Source organism: Hetaerina americana, unplaced genomic scaffold, assembly GCF_022747635.1.
Source record: "Hetaerina americana unplaced genomic scaffold, ioHetAmer1.1.p SCAF_12, whole genome shotgun sequence".
Lineage (NCBI taxonomy): Eukaryota > Metazoa > Arthropoda > Insecta > Odonata > Calopterygidae > Hetaerina > Hetaerina americana.
In genome coordinates this window covers 19,403,988-19,426,068 of record NW_027286292.1, presented here as the reverse complement: position 1 = coordinate 19,426,068, position 22,081 = coordinate 19,403,988, and the positions used below count along the sequence as shown (strand labels likewise).

General features: G+C 36.7%; 1 protein-coding gene across 3 annotated transcripts in view; it reads right to left on the bottom strand.

Moving 5' to 3' along the window:
- The window catches only part of LOC139685726 (cell adhesion molecule Dscam1-like), a 561,630-nt gene extending 548,458 nt beyond the window's left edge, over nt 1-13,172 (bottom strand). For all 3 annotated transcript variants that reach the window (XM_071582767.1, XM_071582766.1, XM_071582768.1), the window contains exon 1: nt 12,852-13,172. In XM_071582767.1, coding sequence (XP_071438868.1) covers nt 12,852-13,029 — 178 coding nt within the window. In that variant the 5' untranslated portion in view covers nt 13,030-13,172. The remainder of the gene's footprint in view (nt 1-12,851) is intronic.
- Between the last annotated feature and the right edge of the window lie 8,909 nt (nt 13,173-22,081).

Here is a 22,081-nt window from a genome sequence, read left to right as displayed (position 1 = left end):
GGACAAGATGGGTTTGGCACACAGGAAAAAATGGATTAGTGAGAAAAATAAAAGAAAAAAATATAAAGGAATATCATGCGAACGAAAAGAGTCCAAAAGTCGAGTGCAAAAAAATCAAATTAAAAATGAGCTTCAGAAAAAGAGGCTACCGTGGTGTGAGATTTCAGCGCAAAGTAGCGAAGAATATAGGGCATCAGTGAAGTAATCTTAGGACTGAAATACGAATGATGATGGCGGTGAAATGGTTTCAATAAAATTTACCAGTATTAGGTGGAATTGATTAACCTCATGAACAAAAATTATTTTATAGAAATAGGCTAAAAACTTGCTTTCACGGGAAGGAATTCAAATGATGACAGAGATACGAGGAGGAAAAAACTACCACTTATATGAGACGCAGTTGAGGTTTTTTCTCGTTTCATTCCTGCTATAGTTATAGGGCACGAGTTGTCTGCGCGTAGAAGAGACGGAAAAGTAATAAAAAATAAATCGAGTTTGGTACTTTTCCTCGAAAATTCATTTAGAATGCAGACGGAAATGACAAGGCGCGGGGAAGGAGAGGTCCGAGGTGGTATTTCTTCCGACGGTGGCCATCAGAACAACGAAGAGAGACGGTGGTAGTTTGAAAGGATATGAAGGCAAAATAAAAGTGTTCCAGCCTTCAAGAGATTTTAGTCACTTAGATACGATAATATGACAAAGCAGCGTCACTTTCGCGGTGAGGGCAGTTAGTGGGGGTAGGCGAGGGACACGATCAACTCGTATGTACTAAGATGTGTGTGATTATGAGAGGGGACACCGGGAGTAATGGTCTGAATTGGGGTGTGCTACGCTGACGCCAGAAATATCGGGTGGTGAAGAGTGACGGTGAATTAAAGCTTAATGATTAAGTCTCATTATTAATTTAATCTTAGAAGTAAATGCAAATCTTTGAAAAGATTGAATTTCAAGATCGAATGAATTTTGACCTTATATTTCCATGAACCTTTAGTTCCATACGAACAAGATACATTGATATAAAGCCAAGAGTGGCTCACGTTAAGAAGGAGTTTATGAAGAAGAGGCAACTACTGCGTTTATGGAACTTAATGTTGTAAAATAGGAAATAGCTTTAATTAATGAAGAACATAAAGTATTTTTCCACTGTTCTTTATTTTGGTACTACTAGTTTCAATGCTTAAGTGTCATCATCAGGCACTTGATTTTACTTTGAACTAGTAATACCAAAATAAATTATTTATTTATTATTAGTTTATGCTCACTCGAGGAACATAATTAAAGTTTATCCTGAGCTATCGTGACGTGACTTTCATCTAATTCCTAATCCAATTGAACGCGTTCCTTCACAAAGGATTATCTTTTTAATGGGAGTGAGAAGCTAATGGTAGATGTCGCAACATTGAGGAGTGAAGCTAGCGCAAGTGGAACCCTTCATTTACCTGTGCAGCAGTATAACCATGGGTGGAAAATTTCGGCGGACCTCAAGGAAAAAAAATCATAAATACATTTGGTGATCAGGAAGAAGAAGCAGCAAATGCGATCAAAGACCTGGTGGTTGTCAATTAGATAGCAGTTTTTACAAAGGATATTACGAAACATGTCACTCTACGAGTCAGAGACAAGGAGCATAGGTGAATTGGATCAGTAAGGATTGAAGTTTTGAATTATTGTGCTGGAGAAGAAATCTGAAGATTTGATAAAACGAAAAAGTGAGTGCCCGACATATTACATAGAAAAGCATAAGGCGAAGTATCATAAGGAGAACTCTACGGCAAAGAGCAACTACATGGATTTGACACTCCTTGTGGAAAATGAATCAGTTGCAAACATATTAGAATCTTAAATTGAAGGGAGAATATTACAGGAAAACCATGGTTCATTCATAAGTGTGTATATATATATATATATATATATATATATATATATATATATATATATATATATATATATATATATATATATATATACATTTATGTCTATGACAGATAAAGAAGGACATAAAACAGAAAATTTATCACAAGTCAAAGAAATAAACACAAAATAGGGAAGACTTGAGGACTACAGTAAACTAATGTTATGGTTGAAATACTAATGACGGCGATGATAACGTAATAACGGGTTCATATTACCAAATTCATGTATGAAGTAGTACGGTTGCGCAAATATTAAAATACTTGGCTGAAACATATGATTAGTCTTTATTTCCTGCTCAAGGCCGATAAAATTAATCTATGCTTTTTTGGTTGCCTACTCTTTCGTAAGCACATTGGAAGAAAATAAGCTGCAGATGCTCAAATCAGTTGCACTACGTCTATTGCACCGGTAACGGTAGTCAAACACTACTATTCTACAGTTCTCTGATTATTCATATACAATATGGCCTACACTTCAACTTGCTATGCAATCCCTACTTTTGAGAGTGGATTAATCAATAACAGTGTTATTAAACTAATTTTTATGCCTTCACCGAACAAATATTTTACTAATGATCAATATATGTCACACAATTTTATCCTAAAGCCCTCTATTGACAATGCCTCCATCTCTAATGAAAACAAATAACTTTATATAATTGAACAAATTTGACGGATTGAATTAGGAACTTTTGTTTGCTTCAGTGCTCAGGAAGAGCTTCAGTAACTATTTGCTCAGTGGGAGGAAGGCGTTATGTCACAAGAGGCAAGGCAATTATTCCCTCTATTCCCGGGCGATGAGCACGTACACCCGAGGTCCTGCTCCTTCGCCGAACGCCCCCGAGGGCTGTGAGATCTCACTCTAACCTCGAATTTCCTCGCAAAGTCCCGAAAGGTAGCAGCCACTCCTGGGAAGCTGAGCCATTCCACTAAGTGGGAAACGGTAATATCTCTCATTTCAAGCGTCATGGAACTAGGTATATGATCTGGCGTTTGAATAAACACAAGAGCGATTAAAATGATCACTTCCTCTCAATTAAAATAGATGAAAATATCGTGTGTGGTCAACGCGGTAGGATTATGAGCGAGTATTATGAGAAAAATATCGTTTAAGATTGGCAGGGTGGGGTTGCGACAGGTAGAAGAAGCTGCCGCGCAGTCACAAATGGTGCATGACCGAGTATGATAGTGTTCTGGAGACATTTTGCTCGCGAAACTCATAATCGGGCACTGGGCATTCATCTAATAGGATGAGTGAGAGAATTATGTATGGCTTACTGTCGTTGCAAGCAATAAAAACGATGTGAATGTGTTATGAACAGAATTTAGTCAGCAGGACCAAAATGACCCTGGAAGCCACTGATTTAGAATATGATAAAATTCATATCGAAACACCAATTTTTGAACTTTCAACTTTGACTTCAAAAACATTTCCTGTAAACCGAACTCACGAGTGTATCTTCAGCAATACAATATCTATATTAATGGTTGGACAATGGAGCTCTCACCTTTACAATTTCATAATTTTAGTTCTAATACTACACAAGCTTTTAGCCATCAGGGGAGGCGACCGGCATCTAAGATTAACTATGTGCGCCATTAGGTGTAATGAGGAAATTTGGCAAGGGTTAAATGTTTTCGGAATGAAGGTAAGGTAGAAAGAAACTCAAGAATCGGCATTTTTTTACTCCTAACGATGAGTGCCAAGGAGTCCAAAGCTTAACGCCACATACGTAGGACGGCTTAAAAGCTCTCAACAGAGCACCCCTAGGAAGGATCGAGATGACACTGAAATTAAAACTGCCGCGATGAAATTTTAACACACAGTTTTACACACTGCCACAAGGCGCATCGCTTTACACACTGCCAAAAAACCTCAACTGCGTCTCATATACGTGGTAGTTTTTTCCTGCTCGTATCTCTGTCATCATTTGTTTTTTCATCGCTTCATGTTCAAAAACAAAGTTTTAAGGTCCGGGTTTGAATCCCGGAGATGAAAAAGCGATGAAATTTTATTTCGTGAATACATGGCGCAGAGGAAGATGAAACCTCTATGTGGAGGCACCACCATGGGATTGGAAATACCTGTTGATTTTAAATCATGTGATACTCGGAACTGCATTTATGATGAAACTGCTTGAAAAAAATCCAGTTTTTCCAGTCAAATTTGAATAATCATGCTTTGAGTAGAGCACCAGAACGCCGTAGAATCAAAATCATGTCGACGAATAAACCAATACCCTGTGTGAATGATGATTTTTGGTGGTCTTGCCACCAAAATTTCAGAATAGAAATGATTATCCATTGCAATTTGTCTGTGTACATATTTTTGGCCAATTTCATCTCGCTACTTTGTTTGAATCATTATTCACATCCGTGAAAAAAACTATCAAATGAATGGAAATTCAACTGGGGCCAGGAAAATCCGTTACAGGCAAATATTGACACTGGGTGTCTACAACCAGTGGTCTGGTCTTCACCCAACGTCCTGTGATAGTATGCATTAGTATCCACTCGATGAAAGCCAAGGGCCCTCAAAACTTACCCATACGGCTATAATGTCCCTAATAACTTAAGCTGTCGTAAGCTTTCTCTAGACTAACTTCTCTAGTAATAACTAGAACTAGACTAACTTCTCTAGTAATGCTTACAGAATATGGTGAGCAGGTAATAAAAGTATTATTTTTAGATGCTACTGCGACTAGAAGGTGGGCAATTAGAAAGCAATTAAAAAGGGGGGGTTGGGAGAGAAAATGTAGATAGTTATTTCGATTGTAAAATAGCTAAATTACTTGAATCAATGTAGTATGATCATAATTTTTAATTTATAGCAATAGGATAAGTTATCAAAACAGTTTTGACAAGTTTCTATCATGCAATTGTGGTTACCAATTAACCATCAACCATTCAGTGATGTCCTACATTCTACTACATATACCTAGCCATGTATGAATGAATTTATGAGAAGCCTGAAAAAAATATGCATGCTAACTTATGTATCCTTATGTAGAATATATTAAGGTTTTCCTAAAATTTTCAAATATGAACAGGGTTGGTCGTCACCATATTCAGATAATCCATAAACAGACAAAATAAAAGAAAAATACAACCCAACTGATTTCGAGTAAATAAATGTAATGAATTACACTCATCAGTCAATAATAAATTAATCTTTTGCACAGAGCCCTCTATCTCTTACAGGTATTCTTTACCTTATATAGGTATTTCTTTCTTGGCTAGTATTGGCAAGAAAATATTTCCGAAAGAAGTTATCACAGAGTATTTACGTAATGACAATTTTTTTAAAGACCAACAGTTATATAAAAATGATTAGCGATATTTTTAATGATAAATGAAATGATATATTTTTCATAATGACAAAAAATTATTTAAATCACTGTTTCCCCAAAAATAATTAGTATAATTTGATAAAATTATGCAGCACACGACCCTTGCGGCTCGCTCTAAGACGAACCGAAAGGACTACGAAGTTAGAGAAACAACATCCCAGAGGAAGTGAACCCAAAAAATCCTACAGCATGCTTACACAAAAGGTTTTACTGCTTTACGCTCAGAGGAAGAATTTTTAAAATAGATTGACTTCTTTCTTTAATTTATCTTGCAAAGACACTTAGAGGAAAGGAGACTGACTTAAAGAAAACAGGACTCAGAGTAATTCTATGTGATGGAATTGGACCTGATTGAAAGTACGGGTACACGACCGAAGCACTCCTGCCTCATGTGGAGTTAATATAATGGTAGGGTGAGACACAATATATACCTTTCCTTTAACTGATGGATAAAACTTCGCTAGGCCTCGGAATGATGAACACAGCTGTTTTCCTCGAAATGAAGACTTTTATAATCTCTTTCTTGTAAATGATAAGAACAGAAAAAAAGTCTCACGATTAATATTAATTAAAATTGGTCAAATTCAGGGAACGTTAGGAATATATGTAAAATAAAGTGTTGGCAGAGTCTAGTGGCCTAAATAACGACAATACGTAATGTCCCTAAGCCAAGTAATCCATAACGTCTCGAAAAAAGTGTTTAAATTATTCCGTTATCAATGAATGTAGTGAACTAATCGTATGAAGATAGAGCGTCAAATCAGTTCAACTAGATTCTTCAAATTATGGTTAATGTCTATAGTTTTGAGAAAATAGAAATGTCGATATTATAAAATTATCTTTTTTTAAGTTTTATGAAAATATCCAAATAAGCCCGCAGAAATTGCTGAATTCATTAACGAAGGCAGTGTGTTAGTAGTTTTGAGGGGAGGCGACCGACAGCTGAGGTCATTTGCGCCATAGGGGATGGATAGGAAAGGATGAAGGGTGGAGAGAAACCCGGCGTCGGCATTAGCCTACTCTTTACGAAAGGCGCCAAGGGGTCCGCGGAGGCAGTGTGTTGATACTCATTGAAACATGCATACATATGACTTATTAGAACACTGATTGCTTAAATTAAGCTCTGAATTTTTGGTTTTCTAATATTCACTTGACCTGAAATTGACATAAATGAAATATTCAAACCCAAATTATTTTGAATATCGTCCAGGGTTTTATTTCATCGAAAATATTTAGGAAGTTTGAATGCTAATAGTTTTAGATCTCTAGATATATTCAAGGAATAACCCGAAAATGAACTAATTAGACAAAATGTAACTGAGCAGAATATTTACAATATTTTTGCCTAAATATTGATTCCTGTATATAGTTTTACTATCTTTCAATGTATTTACTGCTAATTAACATCTTAGCCTTAAATATTCCCACTTGTTTTACGAATTAACCTTTGATTGCCTCGGTCATTACACTCATGCCACATGCTATAGAGTTGTTGTACCCCACTAAATGTATTTAAAATGTGTATAACCCCAGGAAATTTGGATTCTTCATGACCAAATGGCTACAAATTTTTTATCAGCGGTTATTGGTAATAGTTGAGAAAACATTAATGTAAATGCGATTAGATGAACGAATAACGTACGAAAATTTTTGATTAAAACGTTATTATATTAAAACGGAGTTATTTTCGTCTTCTCAGTAATGACTTCGCAAAAATGTACCGCACATTAACACAGATTGAGTCATTCAATCTATAACAAACGGTAGTTCCTAAAAGGTTACGTAACTACTTGTAAGAGCAAATACTTATTCTTTTTACATGCAAAAGCCTCAGCGTTTGCGTTGACACCAGTTTAATATACTATATATAATCGTTATTGATGCAATTAAATCTGAACCTTCCACTAAATCTACTCTATCCTAGATAAATCTCATAAATTTGTGTCGAGGATTTGGGTGGTAGGAGAGTGGAAATATATTTTATATTTAAGGAATACACATACAAATTGAAATGAATGCCTCAAAACTAAATTATCTTACTCTTCATCTTCATTCATTTTATCTTTCACCCTGCTCTTATCTTGCTATTCGGATTCATCTTAATCTCTTTTTCGGCATCCTGTTTTCCCTTCTCTGGTATTTCATTAGGGAATATTTTTTTTTGCTAATATTGACCATTCGATCTGCATGATGGCCACAGTCTATTTTGTCAATCAACGCGTATTCATCAATTACTTTCATTATAGTGTTATAATTCCATCCGCTGTCACTGTTATTTCACCCCTGATTTTCATCTCCTCAATCATATCTATATTCTATCATTATTGTTCTATTGCTTTTTCCACTTTGTGAGCTAATATTTCTATCTGTAGTATCTACGGATAGGGTTCACTTAGACTTTCGACATACCCAATAGTTTCAGAATTTGGAGTCGTTATAATTCGTGAAACGCATATTAAGGCATCCAGCATTAACACTTTTGTGTTTTCAACACAATATCAATGCATGTGAAGTCATTAATCTAAAACAAAAAGAGGTCTTACATACGATTTAGTTGCAATAAATAATTGAATTTACATTAGAAAATCGTTAAGCGATTTTTACGAACATTATCATGATTTCAATATCATTTTCTCTTCAATAATCGTGCTTTAATAATTCCTAAATCATTACCCAGGTTAAGTCTTACAAGTATCACTTTTCCTCCCCTTTTCACTTCTCTACTTTTCTCCCACCTATGTCGCAAATCTGATCGCTTAGCGTTAACACATTCCTTCCTCCGATTCTGTAATAGTATCAATCAGATAAACATTCAGCTTTTATTTTTTTGTCATTAATTCCACCATTTGTGGTCACCTATATTATACATCTGAAGAGATAGGAATCCTACTCCTTTACGACGCCAAAACTTGATATATGAAGAAAGGAAAATAAAATAATCGAAGAGAGAGGGAGGAAAAAAATAGCGAAATGATATCAGCAGATTTTTTCATAGTATTGAAGATTCTAATTTGCTTCGCCAAGAAAAGTAAACTAAAAAATAAAATCCTGGTGTTAGAAGGAAGACTTCAAAAGTGAAACTAGAGCAAGTTGAATCCATCATCTCCCTGTAACGCAGGACACCCTGGGATAGAAGAAGTTTGACAAATATTAAACAAAGAATAGTTCAAGCTAAAATATTATCATGAAGATTAAATAACTATTATTTTCAAAGAATTTGAGGTTTCAAACAGTAGGAAGGACCTTCCTTCTCTTCCTTGCGAAAGGTGGCTTGACCACGGAATATTCGAAAACGTGTTTTTTTCTGTTTTGTGTGTTTCTGTGTTTTTGTTTGCGAGTGCTAACTTGATATACACACACACATACATACACATATGTGTGTGTATATATATATATATATATATATATATATATATATATATATATATATATATATATATATATATATATACTACCTCGATCAAAAATTTCCCGGAATTTATTCAGAAAATTAAAAATACAAGTTTATTCATCTAAATCTATATTGTCCCCTTCAAAGTAATCCCCATCGACTGCAACACACTTATGCCAGCGCTTGATCCAATCCTCGAAACATTTTTTATATTCGGTTTTCGGTATGTCCATCAGTGCTTCCTGCGATTTTTCCATTACTTCCTCTCGGCTGCTAAAACGCGTTCCCCGTAATGGTTTTTTAACTCGATTGAACAGAAAGAAGTCACAGGAAGCCAAATCAGGTGAATTCGGTGGCTGTTGGATGGTATTTGTTGCATTTTTCGTCAAAAAATTACGAATAATGATAGCACTGTGCGACGGTGCGTTATCATGGTGCAAAATCCACGAGTTTTCTGCCCACATTTCTGGTCTCTTTCGGCGAATTGCTTCACGCAAACGTCTCATAACGCCCAAATAATACTCTTTGTTTACTGTCTGGCCTTCTGGCAAAAATTCATGATGCACTACACCGTTGTAATCCATGAAAACCGTCAGCATTGCCTTCTTTTTTGACTGAAAACGACGTGGTTTTTTTGGTCTCGGCTCATTTGGTGAACGCCATTCACTTGCCTGATGTCTGGATTGCGTGTCGTACTCATAAACCCACGTCTCGTCTCCAGTAATGATCCTTTTGATGAATGTGGGATCGGATTCAGCCTCGCAAATCATGTCTTTTGCGACGTCAACACGGTCTCTTTTTTGCATGAAATTGAGGTCTTTTGGCACCAACTTTGCTGCTACACGACGGAAACCCAAATCATTAACCACAATGTCTTGGGCGGATCCATAGGCAATGTTCAAGTCCTCCGCTATTTCTCTGATGGTTAATTTGCGGTTATTGACCAACATTTCTTTTACTTTATCAATTTTTTCACCGACTTTCGATGTCGATGGTCTGCCACTGCGTTCATCATCTTCGATTGACTCACGACCACTTCTGAACCGCACGTGCCACTGGTAAACGACCGTTTTTTTTAGAGAATCGTTGCCGAAACACTTTTCCAACATTTCCAACGTCCGTGCGCCACTAAATCCGTTTTTTACGCAACATTTAATACAAGTTCGTTGTTGCAAATTTAAATCCATTTCTGCAATTGTAAAAAATCGCCAACACACACAGAGATAGATGTACTCTTGGCTACGTAACTTTTGCAAATGTCAAGTTATGACACTAAGATTTAAAGGGAATATCAACAACAGATGTACCAATTTAACAAAAAAACAGAACTCAAATCGGAACGATGGGTGCGCCACACGGTGGTTATTCCGGGAACTTTTTGATCAAGGTAATATATATATATAAAACTTTATAAATCTATATATATATATATATATATATATATATATATATATATATATATATATATATATATATATATATATATAACTCTATTAACAGACTTTCATGGTAGATAGCCATCCTTTGATGAATAGTATAAATTTGTATCTATAACAAAAATAACTAAACATTTTCATTTCAAGGGATGATGTTAGAGAAGAATGCAGTGTGTTTAGCTATTTAAGGAAATATTTTTTATTTGCTTTAAAAATTAAACTAATTTGTGAAATAGAGATGTTTTTCGAAATATCATTGAAATCATACATTTATATTTATTTGAACGTCGCCTTGAACTTGACTCTCATATCTTTATGCATAAGTTTTGAATAGTCGAGGTAAAAGAATACACTTTTATTAATTTGAGTACATTCACGATAAAATTGTAGTCATGTAAAATTGGATCTCTCCAACTGTGAAGAAAGAATATTAATTAAATCAATTTTTTGCTTTCATAATTCCTTCAAAAGCTCATTATTTTAAAAAACCACCACTGAATAAACTTCGGGCGCAAGACAACGGTAAAAAAAAGTGACTGGATGTCACAAACGGAAAATAAAATTTAAAAATTTAGCCTAAATGCCCAATCAATAATTTTATCTTTCAAATAGTACGTGGTTTTTCTTTTTATGATATGTACCTGTTTATATGCATTCCATCCTTCTTGTTTTCAATGAACAGTGTACAGTTTTCCGTTCATTACATTTTGAAGGCTACGAGAAAATAATAAATTGGCCACTAAATTTTGAGAAATGGCAGAGACCATTACAGTGTCCTCTTTTTCTATTTTATATCTACTTTTCGAAGTTTTTAAGGAATGAAAAATATATGTCATATTTATTTCAGCCAAGATGGTATAATAGTCGTTAGATAATTTCCGTTTTCTCTTTTTGCGAAGAGAACCTACAGGAACATCGGGTGGGAAGAGGGAATGGAACTAGCGTGGTATATGAGCAGATAAAGACTCAATTAGAAAAGAGAATTGAGGGAAGAACAAACAATACCCAGTGTTAGAAATGAAGTGGTCGTAAGAGCAGGGCAGCTAGTTGGACCGAAGAACAGCCGCTCTTGTCAAAGGCGAGCACGAGAATGACAGCAAATGGTCTGATATGCCATTGATTCCCCCAGCTCTCTCCTTCCTCTCGACGAAACTCTCGTAGCTATCTCTTCGGTCCTTAATTCCTGCCAAATGTAACTCACCACTACGAAACGTTATAATTAGTGACTCACGATAGCGCAATTTTAAACTTCCAATCCCCTTTTGTGTCAACAAAGTGAATCGCTCCAACTCTTTGCGGAAACTCCACGATTTATTAGACAGCTTTGAAAAAATCACCAACTAAAATTTGCTCAGGCGATTTCCCTCGTCCGAAAAAGCAAGCCGGAACAAAGAATTTGCAGTTTACTTTTTGGAAGACCCTTTGATTCACCATAGAAATGTCTCGGTCAGCAATTTTTTAGCTTTAACGTTGTTCGAGAATACTTATTTGACCAGCATGTATGCAAAGAAAGTGGCAAAATATTGAACATAAATGTTGACAAAAAGTTTGAATTGTCCTCCCCCAAATCTTTTCCCTAGTTCAACTGATAACTCAACGAATATAGGAACTAATTTCATCATGAAAGATAAAAGTATTCCTAACATGGCTGATTTGACCAACTTCATCTACGCTCATCTCATAATAGCAGCTGTAATGGCACACTTCAAACAGAGAAATAATTCTAAATATTCGCATTGATCACTCAAAGAATAATCAAAGCCAATATTAAGAAATATTTCCGCACAATTCTTTAAAACATGTTCAACACCTTGAAAATGTGCCTACGGTGCAATAATATCATTTTACCATCGGTACACCCGCAAGGTGAAATATCTAACCGTCAATTTCTAAGGCGTAATAATGATAACTTGGGTTGGGGTCCCTGAACTTAGTTGTCATGATAATGAAGTGTTTAAGGAGAGTAGCATTCCCATGATATATCTTAAGGCTACCCTCCGTAACGATTTAAATTCCATGAAAAGTCTAAATTGATGCATACGTTTGTCATTCGGCATAAGAACTATTTAGTAGGAAGAGAAAACAAAAACTAGTTCGTTGGGTATATATCAAGTTCAAATTATTGGACGGTGCAGAAACCTTCTTATCTAACATTATACATTTCATTTTTACTGATTCGTATGTTATTTTCAATGAATGCGCAAAAGCTTCTTAGTGTAAATCTAATTTTAATACGAATAAGATGAAAAACAGGAATATTACGCTCACAAATATGCAGACTCTAAATTTCCGATCATAACGCGATTTGAAATGAAAGCTAGATAATGCTGGCTTTTAGAATCAAGAATTGAGAAGAGAATAATAAATTAAAAACAGTTTTCCAATCGCAAATATTTTGCTATTATATATTCGATAACATAAATGAATTTTAAAGAAATGAGGATTTAACCCGCCTAAATAACTATTTCTATCCTGAAGGTTGTCATTCCGGAATTCGTAACACACGACAACGAGCGGGGAAATGACTGATATGCTGCCAAAACCATGCGACGGGTATTCCCAAGGACCCCGCGCAAAACGATTATATCCACTCACACTCGTACCTCAAGCGCCTGGCGCTCCGCAGAAAACTTTCCAGACCGCAGAAACAAGCGCGTCAAAACACTCCCCGCGCGGCGAACTTGACGATTTTCCCGCTCCCTATATTGAAAAAAAGAGGATCAAGGTATTGGGATAGGGACCCAAGAATAACACTACTTACCGCCTACGAAACACGAGACGAATGCTAGGCCGAGGGTGAGGGTGGTCGCGGGACGCCCGCGGTGGAGGATCCATGGAGGAGGCATCTTCACCGCAGGCTCCGTCGGCCGCTCTCGGAGAGATATGCGTTGCAGGCCGGAGCGGCCGGTTCCTCTCAGCCTGGGAGGTCTCCGAGCCATCCCATTGCCTGCAGTCAGGACCGTCGTCGCTGCCTGTGCTCGCGGCGGCGGTGTCTACCGCGGGATCGTCCGTCTTCACGCCGGCGGTACCCTCGGTGTCTGGGTCTAGTGTGGGGGGTAACGGAGAGCGTCGCTGTCTGCGATGCTCCAACGTTGTAGTCAGGGGGAGGACTGCGCGAGTCTCGTCGTGTCCGCCGCTTAGTCTGGTGCGCAGGTGGGGGGCGTCAGGCACACGAGGGGTGGGAATAGAGAGGGGGGAGTTTTGGAGAGAGGGGACTTGGTGGGGTGGAATGGCGGTGGGGGAAGGGGTACGAGTAACGGACGGAGCAAAGGGGAGGGAGGGGTGTCGGGGTGCCGGTCGGGAATTCGAGGAATCTCCTTATTGAGGATGGCGATGGGGGAAGGGGGGCGAGGGAAGCTGCGGCCGAGCAATTCGGCGCCTCTAGTGGATGGCTACCGCCCTCCAGAAAAACCCCTTTCCTCCTCAGACCCCGAACCAGGGGGGAACACCAGGCCCACCTAACCCCCACCCCGCCCAGGCCGTTTGCTTGCCTTCTGTCTCTGCTATCCAGCTTCCTCTCTCTCCGTTCTCTTTCCTTATACGGCCTCCCTATTCCGTGATCATCTTCTATCCTCCACGTAGTATCTAGCAGCACACAAAATGGTTCCTAACCCCCTTTTTCTCTTAGCGGACCTCTTAAAACTGTACCCCTCCTTTGAGGTCCGGTCATTAACAGTAAATAGCTAATCTCTAACATTTTCTGCCTCGATTACACTCATCCACTCATTATTATCATTCTCATCCCATTCTATCTTTTATTTCACGCAGCGTTTTTCTTTGCCACTCCGCCCTTACTACTCGATCGCTCCTAACTTCTCATTCTTGAGTCCACCGTTTATTCCGCTTCACGTAGCCTGCTTAGTTTGCAGCTCCTACCATTTCGAAACCTCTGGCATCCTGCCGTCTCCTTTCCACCCCATTTTAAAAGTTTTCTCAGTTTTCATCCCATTCAATTCATTCAACTTTCCAAGCTGTTTTCTTACACCGCCTTTCTCCGGAATCCTTATTATAGCCCTTTCTCCCGCCCACCCCCAGGGAGAGTTACCATCCAACGGCCTCAAGAATTTTCCGGAGGTATTTCGTTTTTCTATTAAAACGCGTTGTGCCCGGAGCCATAGTGGTACCCAAGTGTGTGGAGAGTGTCCTCTATGTTGTCTCTCATTAGAACATTACACATTACAACGTGCGTGTATATAAATAAATAAATATATATAAATATATATATATATGTATATATATATATGTATATATATATATATATATATATATATATATATACATATATATATATATATATATATATACATATATATAAATATATATATATATATTTATTTATTTATATGTGTTTTATTTGTCAATTAACGACTAAGACCCCAGTTTTTCTTTTCTTTCCTCAGTTTTCTTCTCTTTCCTTCGCTTTTTCTTTTCCGTCTCAGGATTGAGTGAAAGCTCTCAAGATCACTTCCATGACTGCTAAAGAGAATCGACAGAGGTTGAACAGATGGGTTTGTTGAATATTGCGTGGCATGCATGAAAATGCAATGAAAAGAGACATGAAATATGGTCACAAGGAATTCGAACTTCCACAATCGATGTCAGACCAGCTGTAGGAATAGTTACCGAGATTGATCGGTGTTTTACGAGAAAATATTTGGATCAGTCCCTATAAAGTAAGAATAAAAACTGAAATATAGAATTGACCAATATTTCAGGGTGGGAATGTGAATTCATACAATTTTAGACACAAATTTTGCTCATTTTTTTAGAGTTGATGAATGTAAATGGGTTGCATCCAACTTTGTATACAACGCGTTCACGAACAATAAAGGGCAGTGCTAATTGCCACATGGCCAGCGTTACTTTTAAGGAAAAGTAAGTAACACATTTTGTAAGTCATAGAAAAAATGCAGGAATTTCAACGTGTTGCCCTTTAGAAACATGCGTATATAACCTGGCAAAAACATGGTAATTTCTCCTGATTTGATCCTTTCATTCACATAAAAGAGATAATCACAAATCATATGAGAATAACAAACCTATAAAGTGGATGGGTTGATTTTGGCCACGTTCCATTCCCTCATCTGTAGAGCGCTGCAGTGTAGCTGAGCTCCCCCATGTCTTAAAAACCTGTTGAAATGCCCCTTTCGCAATGGGCCTTGGTGGTAAATTCTTGCTGAGTATGCCATTTGATTTAGAACGAATGAATAGATGAATATGATGAGAAAACTAAGTTAAATTTCTTAAGCTAACTGTTTTATAATATTGTTTAACGATCAGAAAGTTTATAAAGATACTCTCTTCCCATTCAATCTGGGTAAAACATTTATAGTAATAGTATCTCTGTGACTTCGATTGCGTAAATTTATTTCACTAAGGAGAAGCCAATTAAATCACAATTTTCTAAGAAACTATGAATATCTTTTGTTCACCAAAAATATTATATCATCCTCAAGAATAATGCTTCGCCTTTTAAGTATCCATAACGTAACGTAATCCTATATTCTTGACGACACTAAAATTTATGCCATCTGTTTATTTGACTCCCTTATTTCAGTCAGCAAGGGAATAAGAAGATGGATTTAAATTGAAGAGGCGATTATTTATGCGTATGGACAGGAAAGTTGTTATTTCTCCAAAGTAGATGGATCTCCGATGTAGAAGCATGACAAAGGTTGCCAATGAGTATATAAATGAAAGCTTTTGCGAGAGGGTTTTGAGTCGATATAGGGTGTGCAAGTGACGTAACGGTCGAGGGGGTTGGGGAGGGGGTTCGGCCTCATAGGGGAAGAGATTTCACACCGTGGATAATTTTAAGAAGATTAACAGTCGAAGGAGGTGCCAAGTGAATGCCAAAAGGCTTAGTGCTTTCAAGTCCCATTTAGTTTTGCCAGCCATTCGATTGATATGTCAACAAAGGGTAATTTGGTTTCACTGTTGATTAAGTTCTTTTAAGTTAAATTATTTCAGTGTTTTCTCGGAAGTAGAAGGCGCAAATGCTAACTGAGTTGGGCGAAAAATCTTTGAGACCAGGATTTTTCGGTTTGGGGAAAATGTTCTCTTTCAGCAGGGATTCAGGCTAATTGCGTTCGTGTGTAGTTAGGTGCATATTGTGAATTTGGCTGTTGAAGTCAGAGATGTCGTTGAAACATCCTTAAAGACTTGGATATTATACTTTTAATATCTCTTGATTATCAACTAATGCATCGTAATTGGTTGCCTTTAATTTTTATGTTTGCAAATTTGAAGGATTTCTCGTTGTGAAGAAAACTTTTGAAGATTTTGAAGGCTGTATAGGGAAAGTTAAAAGTGTTGCATTGCATGTAGGTAAAATAGTTTGTTTTTAAAATAACAGCATTACAAAAATCCTTACCATTTTTATAAATGAGGGTGATGCAAAATAAAATGAAAAAAATTGGCGTAGCTAGTAATGCGAGAGTTTGACAGGTTAATAAATTGATCAAGTTGGCCTATGACAAGATTTCCCCACTCCGATACCGTTCATTGATCATGGTAAGTGCATTTTGTTCAAACAAAGAAGTAATACTTGAAGAAGAAAGCAATTTTTTGTTAATTTAAGGTTTAACGATTTTCAATCATAGGGATTAATTCAAATTAGCTGTTTCTTTAACGGGAAAGAGCTAGTAATTTATACAAATTTTTGTTCAATATTATTTTCATCTATACTCTATATTTTCTACCAAGACATAATACTACCCAAAAGACGTATTTTCCCTCTCCCTCTTCTCGTTTATAATTATTTCCCCTATTACCAAGTCCTTTAACTTCATACCACAACCTCATAGAATTTCAGCCATCCCATTTTGTGCGACTATTTTCTCACGATCTTATATTTTGCCTCAATGAAACTATCACGCCCCTTGCTCCATTCAGTATGAGTGAGAGACTCTTCTCAAATACTCCGATATATGCCAAAAATTACAACCAAATTCTTCATTAAAAATAGCAGCAAATTTAGATTTCATACATGCTTCCTTAAGTTATTAAACATCCTTCATGCTGGCTAATTACCCTATCCATTCTCTTGAATGAGTAAGCCTCCCATGTCCAAATCCTTTAGACATTCTGCTGCACATAGGTATTATACTCAGCTATGTAAAGCACAGGATCTCCTGGGACCGTACTGTTTTTGATCCATAATTTCGCTCACGCCTCTCTTTAATAATACGCTTGAATTATTCCCTTTCAAAATGTTGAGCCTCCGAAAATCATTCTACCCATAAGCTCACGCGTGATTAATTTCATAATGTGCCTTTTCCATTTTTTTATTTCATAGCTGAAAACTATAGTATCCATCTAAGAGTCCAAATATCCAAATTATGCTAAAATATACCATGTTGTAATAAAAATTCAGGGATTTCACGTAGACCCAATTCATAAGTTGTTACTCCTAATGCGTATTTCATAAGTTGCCAAAAAAGGACATTTTTATTCGTTTTGCGCTTAAGTACACTCACTTCATTACTCTTGGATATGACATTTAACATTGATTTGGAGATCTGAATACTTCGCCGATACGTGGAATATTCCACCTAAAAAACTTCTTTTAAAACACAAATATTTGGCCTGAATACGGATATGGCACATTCAAACCCTTATTTTCTTTTAACTCGAACGTAATTGGATGATATTTGACCCTATTTTATTGAAAAAAATTCTTGTTTCTTCTGTAATTTAATTAAATCAGTTTTTCTAACGGACTTTAATTAAATAAAATGTATTAATTACTAATTTTAATAATTTTAATTATTATTTTACCTAAATTTACATAGATAATTGGTTTGATAAGTTCATTTATAGGTTATTTGACATTGACAAAATAACGACTATTTTTATTCCGCGAATATTTCAATTATAATTCCTCAAGCCTCTTTTAATTAAAATTCTAAGCACCATTTGTTTGCAATAATTTGAATTGTTATTGGTGACAGACCTTTTCTTTTTCTTTAAATTAGCTTCAAAGGCTATAGTGCAGCCCGTCCCGGTCTCCATTTCATCACAATGTCTCATGTTCAACTCTTAGAATATTTTTCCTTCATAACTCATATTTGTATTTTCCCTCCTAGTTTGCGCATCTATCTTATATTAAATTAGTCTTCTAGTGCGCCTAGGGGTGTGTCAAAAATGTTTTCTCCCAAAATAAATCTTCCACTGGCTTTTTTCTACACCTACTCCACGAAGATTATCTCAATTAGTCAAATACTCATTCCATTTCTTCAAAAATATTGTTTAGCACCACATTACAATATCTTTAAATGTTTTTCATTCTTATATCCAAGTTTCAATTATAATTAGAAATAACTCATTTTTATAATAAATAACCCTTGTTATTTTGCTTTTGGTCTCTGGTTTTATTTTCATCTCTGGTGATTTTACTTTTTACGGGGCCCACCCTAAGAGTGAGTATTTTATTTCTAATAGTCTTGTTCAACTCAAAATACGTAATCCAAAAAGTGTTAGTGTATAAGAGACATGCAGTGAAAAGTAATTTTTACGTGGAACACCTCAAAAAGCTTCGGAGAGGATTGTTGCACGTCAGGGAGAGATATCTGACAACTGGAGGCACCACAACGACGCATTTCCCCACGCCGAATTCCTCGTGGCCGATTACATGGCCAAGTACAAGGTGGCAGCACTGCCCCAGTCACTCTGCATCCCCGTTGTGGCCCCGCCAGGCTACTTTTTTCCATGAATAAATAGGAGCGTGAAAAATGGGTGACGTCAAAGAAACCGTGACGAGATGCTTGAACGAAGTTCCCATCGAAGCAATCATACGTACTATGACAGGCAGGGGCACTGAAATCGATGAGTCGCTGCGTAAGGTTACTCTTTTGAAGAATAAAAGTAATTTGTGTTATTTCCTACAATAACTTTTCCGGATTTATGCTACTTACTTGTGGACAGAACCATAATAGAAATAACAAGACTATTCCAATCTTTCATCTCCCTTCTGAAATTTTACTTGACAATATTTTTCCATACTTCGTTGGTAGGCAACGAGCGAAATTGATTACTTTGAGTTCCCTTTACTTTTTACATCTTGTTCATATGACGACTTGCTTGTACTTTATTCATCTGCCATAACATACCCTTATTAATATTTTTGTTCAGTAATAGCATCTTATCAATTCATCTATTATTAATCAAGGTTGATGACAACAAATTTTACATTCTTCCTCACATCTTTCAAAGCTGAATTCATTTCTCATTTCTCAACTGGTCACAAATTTCTCATTTATGCGCTCTTTCTAAAGCGTGTGTTTCTCAGTTATAACTCATTTTACTAGAAAGAAAAGACCAAATATTCCTTCAGAGTTTGCGTAATCCTACACCATTTAGTGTTACACGGCACTGAATTCACAAGGTCAAAAAAAATTGTTTTCCAATTATTGCATGAAAGCCAATAATATATTTTTAAATGGCTTTAATTCAGCTTTCAGCCTCTTGACTGTTCTTTTGGCGATAATTGAATTATGAGCTATTTTTCACAGTGTTCCCCTCTATGTTTCACGTAATATTACTAAATTTAATCATTTTTTCATGTCTGATAAAGTTCAATCAAAATTCTTTTCAGTTGCGTCGAAGTAGTAATATGGGGGCAGGGTTTTTATAAAATTTGTAATTATCTATTAGATCAATTAAGAATTTTTGTCTGATGCAATAGCTCTAATGTGAAAAATAACTAGATTTTTAAATAGATCCATGACGTTTGAGGATCATAACACAGATATAATAGTTATATCAATTTTTAACTATTCATGTTAATTTAAACAGTCAAAATTTTCATATTGAATTTTTACGGAGGTGTTTGAAAAAATTGAGATATTCTAGCAGTATAAAAGATTTTGCTAATCTAACATGAGCCTAAAGGCAAGTCTGCCTTTCTAGCAGGCCAGCCTTTTCTTTTTTTTAATAATGTTACTTGTAATGAAGGGGAAAATATCTTTTTTATCGCAGCATAAAACTGTTGTAAACCATTCTTTATAGCGACAATTCATATGCAAGTGAAATTTCATATGCTGATATGAAATTGTAAGGATCCTTTTTTACATGCATGCAAGAAGCGGTATGTATTCTTAAAATCAAATGAAAATATTCCCAAATATCTCTAAAGCAAAGATTGCAAGTACACATTGATTTTAAATTCTTTTTTCTGAATTTTTGGTTACCCTCAAGATGAATTCCTGGGGATACAACAGAAGACAATTTATTACATGAAACGACGAAAAAACAGGAATTCACAAGGACATAGTTAGGATATATTCTTTAATGGTTATTCAGAAGACGTCTCTGTCCGGGATAGGTTGACCAGCACATATTCTTCTGTAGTCATTACTAATAAAGGTTGAAATGAAATAAGAACATCCATAAAATTTCTAAATAAATTTTAATCGAAAAGAAATATCAGCTACAAATATTTTCTAACTAATATAAGTGGCATCATATAACATAGATGGGCACCATATATTGGGAAAGACAATAAAATTATAGATGTGTTAGGTGGAAAACTCAAACAGTGTGAAATTACGTAAAAAAGGTTTTCAGTCATGCCTAAAAGAAGAACTTCTTTTGGCAACAGCTACTTGATGGAATGAATAGCTTCACTACTATAAATATTCTATGTGAGATACTATAAATAAACCGTATTTATCTTATATTCCTTCAAATAGTATTTGCCACATTATATTCAATATGGTAAGCTTTAAGATTACAGTACTTTCAAAAATTATTATAAAATATTATGCCCATTACCAGGATATTCAAGAATAGTTTCCTCGATTTTTCCTCCCGTTCCTACAAATACAATAGCAAAGAATTGCCTTAGGTAAAAGGAGGAGAGGAATAAAGCCTTTTATTTCCATTCTCTTGATTATTTCCAAATTGGACTTCCGAACTTAGAAGTATCATATGATGGACTGAGAACTTTTACAAGGTTAAGAAAACACAGGGACGCGGATTTGACCTACTTAGAGAGAAAATTATACGAGAGGCAATCTCAAAATAATTTTCCCCTCGCGATTAGGCACGAGAAAGTTTAAAACAAAACGCATTAAACGAAATTCGTCAACCGAGACCCACCTCTCTGGTTAATTGCAGTGCCCACCATCACCACTTACGCCCCTCCTCCCGCAAAACGACTATTCCAGCCAGTTCCCGGTTCACATCAACCCGCTACCCCCTCCCTCCCAGTCCCCACCCCTCTTTGCACCGCACCTGCTCTCCCTAGGCCAATGAAAAGTATACCCTGGGGAAGAGCGAGTGGAATTGCTCCTCACTCAAAAAGTGTGTGACCACAATTTTTATATATTTTTATGCGTGCACGGCAAAAATCCACCTGGGGAGTGAGGAAGGGAGTAGAGACGAAATGAGAGAGGGGCCGTGGGCGAAAGGGAAGGAGAGAAACAGATAGAGAGAGAAGAGTGAGCTTTAAACGCTCTCGGTCCCTCGCATTCATTTCACGAGGTCCGAACTCCGTGGGTTCCGACCCACCACACAACTCCCCCAGCCGATGCCACCTCTTCCGCCAACGAAACTCGCATCCAACTACCCATACCGCACTCCCGTAGGCCTCTATTTCTCTCGTTAACCCCTTTGGTTTCCCCCCTGCCCAGTCGGGCCCCCCTCCTCCTCGCCAGCTCGACATCCATCCCGCTTCCCTTTGACAGCGCGCTAATAAATGCAGAAAATATTGCAGCGACCCTTCGCACTCCCTCAAAAATTCTGCAGACACAATCGCTTCGCATGCTATCTGTATCAGAGCCGTGTGGTAAACTTGACAATATTAATATTTTTTCTTGAATGGAACTGCGCGTGAGCAATGATCTAAAACTTAGATAACAGGGAGAATGGAGAAAATATTTCATTCCACTTCACTGAAACGATTTAATCGGACTCTTTCACCCGGAAAACTCCGCATAGACGACAAACAACATGGTAAACTGAAATGATCTTCGTTGGATATTGCTTTTA